Source organism: Enoplosus armatus, chromosome 15 (genome assembly GCF_043641665.1).
Source record: "Enoplosus armatus isolate fEnoArm2 chromosome 15, fEnoArm2.hap1, whole genome shotgun sequence".
Classification (NCBI taxonomy): Eukaryota; Metazoa; Chordata; class Actinopteri; order Centrarchiformes; family Enoplosidae; genus Enoplosus; species Enoplosus armatus.
The window spans coordinates 15,582,407-15,593,380 of record NC_092194.1 but is presented as its reverse complement, the minus strand read 5'-3'; the positions used below and the strand labels follow the sequence as shown (position 1 = coordinate 15,593,380).

At 39.7% G+C, this 10,974-nt stretch overlaps 4 gene segments (V, D, J or C); 2 read left to right on the top strand and 2 right to left on the bottom strand.

Moving 5' to 3' along the window:
• Positions 1-2,307, bottom strand: part of LOC139298189 (Ig kappa chain V-III region MOPC 63-like) — a 33,763-nt gene extending 31,456 nt beyond the window's left edge. The window contains 2 exon segments of the V gene segment in view: positions 1,862-2,163; positions 2,256-2,307. Coding sequence covers positions 1,862-2,163; positions 2,256-2,307 — 354 coding nt within the window.
• The window catches only part of LOC139298187 (Ig kappa chain V-III region MOPC 63-like), a 45,016-nt gene extending 40,484 nt beyond the window's left edge, over positions 1-4,532 (top strand). Inside the window, 2 exon segments of the V gene segment in view lie at positions 2,962-3,040; positions 3,951-4,532. Of these exon segments, the coding sequence occupies positions 2,962-3,040; positions 3,951-4,270 (399 nt within the window).
• Positions 1-7,600, top strand: part of LOC139298191 (Ig kappa chain V-III region MOPC 63-like) — a 54,688-nt gene extending 47,088 nt beyond the window's left edge. Inside the window, 2 exon segments of the V gene segment in view lie at positions 6,262-6,303; positions 7,003-7,600. Of these exon segments, the coding sequence occupies positions 6,262-6,303; positions 7,003-7,325 (365 nt within the window).
• Positions 1-10,974, bottom strand: part of LOC139298190 (Ig kappa chain V-III region MOPC 63-like) — a 53,473-nt gene extending 42,499 nt beyond the window's left edge. The window contains 2 exon segments of the V gene segment in view: positions 10,512-10,826; positions 10,906-10,974. Of these exon segments, the coding sequence occupies positions 10,512-10,826; positions 10,906-10,957 (367 nt within the window).

The following is a 10,974-nucleotide window of genomic DNA, read 5'->3' as shown; positions in this document are numbered from 1 at the left end:
GATAAACAATGCCTTGTTGATGCAGCCTCAAATTAACTTGGAGGACTCAAACCCTGAAGGCTGTTGAGGAAAATGATCACTGCAACACTAACATGGTGTATACTGTACATTTTTGCTGTAATTTCAGCAGAAATGAATCTCTGGAAGGTGGATCAGATATATTTATGTGTGACTGTAGATAATAGGAAAATAATCTAAAGGAAGAACGGGAACGGTTCAAAACAGTGAGATATCAGCTACAGTACCAATAGAGCTGTTGTTGTCATCCATCCCAGTTAGTGTAGCGTGTTGTTTGCATGTCTCGTAATTCTGCAGTCGACCTACGTCTGCTGACGTCACAGCGTCCATGCTGACCTGGGAACTGATCCAAATTTGACTCTGTCCGGTCCAACAATGTCTGCCTACGTCACCTGTAACCAATCCAATAACATCTAATCCTTGTCTTGAACAATGCACGGTGCAAGATCAACGGATGGTACAAAAGTGACAAACATTTGTCTGCTCTAGAGATCTGCTCTATATGCAAAGTGTCATGAGATTACTTTTATTGTGATTTGGCGATATATAAATAACAATTGAATTGAATTGACTAAACACAAAGTGTAGATGTGGATGGGAATTCCATTTGCTTTGCAGGTATTTGTATAAGTATTGGACAAGTAAAATGTTTACCTGATGGTGGCGCCAGACGCAAAGGAAAGGGGTCAGAGATTGCATTTCATCCTGAGGGTAACATGAAAGTCTGTACCAAATTTAATGGCAGTCCATCTGATAGTTAATAAAAAACCCAACTAGGAACCTCATGGTAGCGCTAGAGATTAAGTCACTCGGTCAATAGAATTCATCATCTGGGGATCATGAATGTCTATGTAACATTTTGTGCCAATCTATCAACTAGATGGTGAGATATTTCACTGAATATGTGACATCTAGGTGGCGCTACAGGAACAGTCACAGGATCACATAAATCATTAGAATAGATGCTCTGGGCACCATGGACATCGAAACCAAATATAATGGTAATCCATACAATAATTAATTAAGACATTTCACTAAAAGACAAAAATGTCAACCTGCTCGTGGTGCCGGAGGAAGAGTCAGGGGATCACCAAAGTCAGTAGGTTTCAACCTCTAGGGTCCATGAATGTCTGTATGTTGCTGAGTGAAACAACCTGTAAAACAGCAGCAAGCCAGCGTCCAGGTGAGGATGAGAGTCATGGTGGTTGTGGTTTCTGCTGTGTTGACTGAAAGATCTGAGTCCTGCAGGAAAAGTTATAGATGTTTTCCTCTGAATGTAATGTAATGGAAGCAGAAAATAGGGATACTCATGTAGCTACAAGTACCTACAAAATGTACTTAAATATACCTCTTGAGTAAATTTATATTTATTTAGTTTATATTCTGAAAGTAAATGGTTTTATGTCTTCGACTGAGAGTTCTATATATGGAAAATGAAAATCTTGGAATGAAAATAGCATGCAAATATTAGTTTCATTTCCTTAATTTGTGAGGACAGGAGGGAAATAGTGGAATGAAGTATATAATAACAGTTCTTCTGCTAATGTGATGCAAGATGCAACATGATGTCATTAAAGCTTTTTATAAGATTTTAGCCATCTGACCAAAATAAGTCTGAAAGATACAGTTTAATGTGCCCATATATTTATCAGTGTGAATGTGTAGTTGGTGCTTGGTGAGGTTCCTGTCAGCTCTGTGTTCAGTGGTCTGTGTCAGAGTCTCTTCCTCTTCAGCAGCTGCAGTCGGTTCCTGCTGTAACAGCTCAGTGTCTCTGCAGTCTGACTGAGGGAGGTTTTTGTACGACAACAAATCTCTGTGTGATCACATCTGCACTGTTTATTACATGGTAACTCTGACAGTAATAAACTGCTGCATCTTCAGTCTGAACTCCACTGATGGTCAAAGAGAAGTCAGAGCTGCTTCCACTGCCACTAAACCGAGCCGGTGTTCCTGATTCAAGCTTTTTGACATATCTTATTAGGAGCTTTGGAGGCTGTCCAGGTTTCTGTTGATACCAGAACATACCCTCATCTCCATCAGACCATCTATAAACATCTCTGTTTGTTTTACAGGTGAGAGTGACAGTAGATTCTGGAGCAGATGTCACTACTGCAGGCTGAGTCACAGTCACCTGACCGCTGCATCCTGGAGACAAAAACAAATCATTCATTTATCAGCAGACAGAAATGAGAGAAAAGGCAGCACATCATGTTTGAAATGTTGCTGAGTGAATCAACCTGTAAAACAGCAGCAGGCCAGCGTCCAGATGAGGATGGTGATGAGAGTCATGGTGCTTGTGGTTTCTGCTGTGCTGACTGACAGATCTGAGTCCTGCAGTGTTGAACTCACAGGACTATAAACCTTCTCAGTTCACTGAAGGATCAGCTGAAGATGCAAAGCCTCCTCTCTATGGAAATCATTTCTCTGCTCTCAACACACTGAAGGCAACGTGGGACACAAAATCAGGAGAAACAATGTTTGGATTTACACCATCTATGATCTTAATGGAACAGAAGAAAAGATTTATATTAGAAGTGCAGTTGAGGATTTAAGGATGAGTTTGTGTCCACTGTGGTTGGTATGAAATGTCTGTTTGTCTGCCTTTAATTCCCTTACAGGGTTTTACTGTAGATACGTAATATATTTCAGTTCTGCTTAATATCAGCTTTTTTATCATCATCATTGAAAAGCATCACGTTCATTGAATCATGTATCAACTGATATAAAACTGAGAAAAACGAGTTTGTTACAAGCAGACTGTGATCGTTTCTCTGTCAGGTGTAGAAAAGTGAAGCAAAACTAAAGAAATAATCTTCATTTATACAATAATTTCAGTCCATATCATTAAACGAGCTTTGCAGATTCAATAAAGTATAAATATTTGTTTGTTATTCGAAAAAGCAGAGAGTTTTTTCAGTGGACAGATGCTTGTTCTCAGTGCAGGAGGTTTTTGTACGGCCACTTAATGAGTTTGTATCACTGTGGTGGACTTTCGGTGGAGGAACCAAACTCATCATTGACTGTAAGTATCACTGATTTATAATTTCTACGACATGAGAGATTATACTACATTTAGCTAAATAATGTGATAAATCAAGAAATTATTGTGGGTATTTTATATGTTGGATATATATTTTGTTATTTATTAAACTGGGCTGGAATCGCACTTTGGCATAAACTTTGCGCAGAGATTAATATTATTTCAATATTATAATATAATAATAATATAATAATATGAAATATCTGCCAAACAACTTTAATTTTCTTGTTTTATTTTCAGTTGAAGTTTTGTATAACAAAATGTGGTTGTACACTTTTTTTTAATGCTCAGAAAATAACATCAGGTCTCTTAATTTTTTATTTTTGCAGTCAAAAAGTTGTTAAAATGAAATATAATGTTCCGATAAAACAAATAAGTGAGTTTATATGAACATCCAGTGTAGCTGTCGTTTGCGTTCACAGTTCGTTAGTTTAAAGTGGTGAAAAGGAAGTGAAACAGACAGATGACAAAGTCTTTAACTGTATACAGACTTTACATTTGTTTGAAAAAGAAAGTCATTGCAGGGATGAATTATTTACTGTCACACATTATAAATATAATACAAAGATTTCATTTAATGATCACTATTTTTAATGTTTGAGTACATTTACAGCTAAGTCACGTTGTATATTATTGTTTAATTCTTAGTGTCTCAGCAGAAGATTCATTACATTCAATGCAATAATGATGAAATTTTTACTGTTTTGTTGTATTTGTTAAACATTTCCTCCCATTGGTCAGCTCCTCTCCTCTGTCTGGTCACAGTATCCTGCACACAGCTGATCCACAGTAGTGTTAGCCTCTGTCAGGTATCATCAGTGTCTCATGTCCAGCTGTCTGTCCTACAGTGGAAGTTCATCTGCTCCTTGTGTGTCTCTGCTCTCCCCTCCAGCTGGCCACATGGTCAGGCCCTCAGTCTCTCTGCTTCCCCCCTCCCCTAAGCAGCTCTCTGGGGGCTCGGCCATGTTGGCCTGCCTGCTGACTGGCTACTCTCCTCAGGGAGCCGCGGTGAGCTGGGAGGTGGACGGTACAGAGGTGACAGAGGGCGTCCTGACCAGCTCAGAGGAGGAGAAGAGCGGACGCTACAGCAGCAGCAGCACCCTGAGCCTGAGCCGGGAGCGCTGGACGGAAGGAGAGCTGTACTCCTGCAAGGTCCTCCATCATGACCACACCCAGACCCAGTCCCTCCACAGGAGCCAGTGTGAGGGCTAGAGGTGCTGGCTGAAGCCCAGGACAGGAGCTCTGTGTCGGGGGGGAGCAGGAGGAACACGCCTGCTGCTCTTATCAATATGAGTTTTAATGTTTGTAGAGGAAACTAAAGCTTTGTGTGACAGAGAACAACGCTGCTGTAAAGTGTTGGACAACAACAACTTAGAGAGTCGTGTGTGTAGCTCAGCAGCCGGATGTGAGTGTGCTTAATAACTGTCATGTTGATGACTGATGTCTTTGCTAATAAAGCTTCACTGATAAATGACTTCATGAAGAGTTTGGTCTTTTACCTGATGAAGAATCGTGAGAAATGAAATGGTTTTATATCTTCAGGTGATACTCCTCTCTGTGGAAGATGAAAAGCTTTGGATTCATCATGTAAATATTAATGTCGCTCCTTTTTAATTTGGTAATGAAAGTGATATTACATATAGAAAAGAAAAGGAAAGAATGCACATTTCTATCAAGATAAAAAACTTGGACAATCATGTGAACTTTGTTTTTAGAGAGGTATCGATCATGAATAAAACATGTGATCAGGCAACATTTGTCTCTTTCATAGACAGTAAATGTGAACAGATCATGATGTGGTGTCATTTTTAAGAATCTTTTGATTAATCAATTAGTGTGTATCTGTAGTTGGTGCTTGGTGAGGTTCCTGTCAGCTCTGTGTTCAGTGGTCTGTGTCAGAGTCTCTTCCTCTTCAGCAGCTGCAGTCGGTTCCTGCTGTAACAGCTCAGTGTCTCTGCAGTCTGACTGAGGGAGGTTTTTGTACGACGACAAATCACTGTGTGAACACCCCAGCACTGTTTATTTCATGGTAACTCTGACAGTAATAAACTGCTGCATCTTCAGTCTGAACTCCACTGATGGTCAAAGCAGCGTTCACTCCGTCTCCACTTCCAGAGAATCGTGAAGAAAATTCACTTGTAGGATTTTGACCCAGTTTGATGACCAACTTGGGAGCTTCTCCAGGTCTCTGCTGATACCAGTATACTCTACTATCTCCATCTGACCAAACATACACTTTTGGGTTGGTTTTACAAGTCAGAGTGACTGTGGCTCCAAGAGAAGATGTTTCTACAGCAGGTTGAGTCACAGTTGCTTGACTACTAGATCCTGAAAAAAAGAGGGAAAACACTAAACATTAATTGACTCATATTAGGATGTAAACAGTACTCGTTTGTTATATCCAGTTACTGCACGTTAAGTGAACAGTTGTGATCGGATTCTTTTCCAAATTTAGATTCCTGACCGTTGATGAAGCAGCAGGCCAGCGTCCAGATGAGGATGGTGATGAGAGTCATGGTGCTTGTGGTTTCTGCTGTGCTGACTGACAGATCTGAGTCCTGCAGTGTTGAACTCACAGGACTATAAGCCTTCTCAGTTCACTGGAGGATCAGCTGACGATGCAAAGCCTCCTCTCTATGGAAATCATTTCTCTGCTCTCAACACACTGAAGGCAACGTGGGACACAAAATCAGGAGAAATACTGCTTGGATTTACACCATCTATGATCTTAATGGAACAGAAGATTTATATTAGAAGTGCAGTTGAGGATTTAAGGATGAGTTTGTGTCCACTGTGGTTGGTATGAAATGTCTGTTTGTTTGCCTTTAATTCCCTTACAGGGTTTTACTGTAGATACGTAATATATTTCAGTTCTGCTTAATATGAGTTTTTTTAATCATCATCATTGAAAAGCATCACGTTCATTGAATCATGTATCAACTGATATGAAACTGAGAAAAACGAGTTTGTTACAAGCAGACTGTGATCGTTTCTCTGTCAGGTGTAGAAAAGTGAAGCAAAACTAAAGAAATAATCTTCATTTATACAATAATTTCAGTCCATATCATAAAACGAGCTTTGCAGATTCAATAAAGTATAAATATTTGTGTGTTATTCGAAAAAGCAGAGAGTTTTTTCAGTGGACAGATGCTTGTTCTCAGTGCAGGAGGTTTTTGTACGGCCACTTAATGAGTTTGTATCACTGTGGTACACTTTCGGTGGAGGAACCAAACTCATCATTGACTGTAAGTAGATTTTTATTTTATTCAACATAAAACAAATATAACTTTTTTCTAATATTGAATGAGACTCTGATCAGTGTTTGTAAGTTCTTGATAATTTCCGTTATTTTATCAACCTGATCTCAAAAACTGAGAAGAAACTTTGCAGAGATCAATATTCATTCAGTGTTGCAGATAATAACATTCACAAAAATAACAAACATCACAAATTGTTTTAAAAACTTATTCATTTTACAAATATCTAATAATTTATTGAACTAAAGTCTGATGTGGATTCCTGTTGAACTCAAATATGATTTCATCAGTAAATGCAGCTTATCTTTGTGTTCACGGTTCATTCATTCTACATGTAGTGAAAAGGAAGTGAAAGAGACAGATGACAAAGGTTTTAACTGTGTTCACATGAGTGTTTCAGCTCTGTCACTTTAAACAGAAGAAAATCATCACAGTTAGAGTTATTCACTGTCACACATTATCAAACACATACCAAGATGTCACCAATAATCGTTATCAGTTAACCGTTTTAGTTGCATTCCCACTTGAATCATGTGTCTGATGGTCTGATGCTGAGTGATTTATGAGTGCAACAGCAGCACAAGTTATTCTGTTTTATTTGATCAGAAATCAGCAGTAAGTCATTTTTCTTTATTACCAAGACTTCACTCTCATTCCTTTGTCTTCTCCCCCCTCTCTCTCCTCCAGTGGGTGTGGTGCGGCCCACCCTGACCGTCCTCCCCCCCTCCGAAGAGGAGCTGCAGCAGGGCGATGCCACGCTGGTGTGTATGGCCAGCGGGGGCTTCCCCTCAGCCTGGAGGCTGGGCTGGAAGGTGGGGGGCAGCAGCAGCTCCTCAGGGGTGTCACACAGCCTGGAGGTCCTGGGGAGGGACGGCCACTACAGCTGGAGCAGCACCCTGAGCCTCCCTGCGGACCAGTGGAAGAAGGCGGGCTCAGTGAGCTGTGAGGCCAGTCTGAGTGGACAGAGCCCTGTCGCTCAAACCCTGGACCCTGACCGCTGCTCAGAGTAGAGCTTCAGCAGCACTTCCTGTCTGGAAATGATGCTGCTTCTTTGATAGAGATCTTGATGGAGCTCCAGATCCCCTCTGTTCAGATGTTTCTGCACGTCTCACAGCTCTCTACTCAGTGTTTCAGTGTGCATGTTGCTTTCTAATACTGATCTTCTGCATATTCTGCTTTATGTTCATCACTTTTCAAATGAAACTGAATATTATCAGTTTCACTCCAACAGAAACTATTCATTCATCAAAAATGTGGCATGAACATGAAACCATCATTAAATAAAACTGTGGATTATAAAGAGTCAGTGTCTTTGTATTTATTTTATAATATGTTCATCATCGTACCTGATATTATAATATACCTGATATTACAGGAGACGGTTGTCCTTTTATTACTTTTTGCTATTTCAATAGAAAATATTACATTTTTAGAATCAAATCATTTGCAGTTGTCAGTAGAGAAGCTGTTAAATATTTTTTTATGTCAGTGTCTTTGGTCCAACAAAATGTTCACTTTCTCAGCTTACTCATGAAGAGACTGAATTAACTGACAAGAGCATAAGTTTAAAACTGTAAATGGAAGAGCGTCTGTGAGATTGTTTCAGTTTTATTTAGATTCATTGTGGTTCTGCTTGATGACTCTTGTGTTGCGTTCACTGGACCGGTTATCCTCATCACTGTCTCTTCACCAACCCTCTGCACCTGCAGCAGGCCGTTTTCACTTCAGTCAAACTGAAGGAGGTTTTTGTACGGCTATAAATCACTGTGTGAACACATTACTACCATGGTAGCCCAGACAGTAGTAATCTCCAGCATCTTCAGCCTGAACACCACTGATGGTCAGAGTGTAGTGAGAACCAGATCTACTGCCACTGAATCGAGACGGCGTTCCTGAGTTTAGAGTTGATGTATAGTATATAAGAAGTTTGGGAGCCTGTCCAGGTTTCTGAAGATACCAACTGAGATCAGCACCAATATTTGAACTCCCTGTGGCGCTGATGGCCACAGTCCCTCCAAGACTAACAGACTTGGATTTGTCAGTCTGAGTCAGAAAATTGTTGGCAGAAGACTCTGAAATGAGAAAAGAAAAATCTTAAGAAGAAATGTTGAACAGCCTATGAAGCAGTTCAGGTTATAATAGAAGACAATTATAAACATATTAGTAAAAAGGGATTGCACAGACTGGATTTGCACCAAACATTTTCAACATCTCTCACCCTGACTCAGAAAACCCAACATGACCAGCAGAGTTATTGGCAACATCATCCTGATGCAGTTTTCAGTGTGAGTGCATGAAAACAGTTCAGACTCTCTGTGACATAAGAACTTAAACTCTGAGGAGCAGTGATGCATAAAATTCATGCAAAATATACTGAAGAAGGCAAACACACACCTGTTCTTGTGAAACAGAAAAAGCAGAGATGACATAGAGGGAGAGTTCATCTTTTCCTCACGATCATTCGGCCATTTATTCAGAAAAGTACGTGAAGAAAATGTTGATCTTATGATTCTTTATATTCTTTTTCTTCATTGTGAACATTCTTCTTTTATTTTTGTCTCGTCTCACATGACTTTGTGCTCATTAACAGATAAATGACGCCCCCTGCTGGCAAACTGCATCAACACTGGACTCAGAAATAACCGACAACATTTGATTGATTTGAATTTCTTTGTTTTCACATTCATTTTTGTCCTCCTCATACCGGTGCAACATTAAGGATTATGGAAAAAGACACATGAGGTTGGTCACAGAAAGGCAGAGATTTAAACTCATCTTACCTCATTTTAGATCCTGCTCAGCGTTTTAGGTGACAAACCACCTGACGTTTCCCTCCACACTTCATCACAACATCAGGACAGGTTTAAACTTGAAGTAAAGTATAATATACTGTATTTATGATTCAGCTGAATAAATGTTCATTTAAACATTTGTTTGGTGTACAACATCTTAGACATCTCCACAATAAATGTGTTGTACTTTGGATTGTTGTTTTGTGGTAATAAAATTAGTCTGTTAGCATGAATAAGGGGAATATCACAATTCTTCTGTTCATGAACATGTTTTTATTTCACACTTTGGCAATGTAAATGCCTGTTTCCCATGCCAATAATGTTAAGCATCTGTTTATAGATATGTAGAGTTTTTAAATGAGATAAGAGAACAACACTGATAGAAAATGTTGGACCACAGCTTTGAGAAAAATGTGTGCAGCTCAGCAGAAAGATGTGATAAACTTTGGCTACAACTGCATTTCATTGTGCAAACCTCTATTGTAAAATGACAACAAGGCTGAACCTTGAGTCAACTTAATTTTCATTCCATTCGATTTCTTGCTCAGTTAGATGAAAAGATCAGTACCACTCTCATGTTTGTATGGTAAATGTGCAGCTGCAGCCAGCAGCCGGTTAGCTCAGGATAAAGACCAGAAGCAGGAGGAAGCAGCTAGCCTTTCCTGAAGTGAGACAATCTTCCAATCAACACCTCTAAAGGCCACTAATGAACTTCTGGTTTGTTTAATCTGTAAAAAAAAAAAAACCCTGAGGTCTCTGTCAGTTTCCTGCATCGTCCCATTGAATATGAGATTCCTGGAAATAGCTGGTTCCAGCCAAGAAAATACTTAACCCCTGTGACACTGCATGAATCTCTTTTCTACTTTGCTTTTTATGGAATAAACAAAAAGGATGTGACATGTTAATTAGTGAGCTTTAGAGGGTGGATTTTGTTTCCCAATATTTACAGTCTTTACGCTAAGCTAAGCTAACTGGCTGCTGACTGAGAGTGATATCAGTCAGCAAGAAAGTAAATAAGCTTGAAAAGGTTAAATGAATTATTTCAAAGTGATAAACAACATGTTTATGTGTATTTGGGTTTTTAGGTTAAGCAAAAATATTCAGAATTTCTACTGATACAACTAATATGTAAATATTACAGGATGATGGTTATAATGTTAGTTTCAGACATGTTTATATGGACTGAAAAGCAAAGTACATGAAAATTATGAAATGTGTCAATCTATTAGTGTGTATCTGTAGTTGGTGCTTGGTGAGGTTCCCGTCAGCTCTGTGTTCAGTGGTCTGTGTCAGAGTCTCTTCCTCTTCAGCAGCTGCAGTCGGTTCCTGCTGTAACAGCTCAGTGTCTCTGCAGTCTGACTGAGGGAGGTTTTTGTACGACGACAAATCACTGTGTGAACACATCTGCACTGTTTATTACATGAACACTCTTACAGTAATAAACTGCTGCATCTTCAGTCTGAACTCCACTGATGGTCAAAGTGAAGTCAGAGCTGCTTCCACTGCCACTAAACCGAGCTGGTGTTCCTGAATGACGTATGTTGACATGTCGTATTAGGAGTTTCGGAGTCTGTCCAGGTTTTTGTTGATACCAGAACATACATTGACCATCATGACAACTTGCAACAGCTCTGTTTGTTTTACAGGTGAGAGTGACAGTGGATCCTGGAGCAGATGTCACTACTGCAGGCTGAGTCACAGTCACCTGACCGCTGCATCCTGCAGACAAAAACAAATCGTTTATTTATCAGCAGAAGAAATGAGAGAAAAGGCAGCACATGTTGCTGAGTGAATCAACCTGTAAAACAGCAGCAGGCCAGCGTCCAGATGAGGATGGTGATGAGAGTCATGGTGCTTGTGGTTTCTG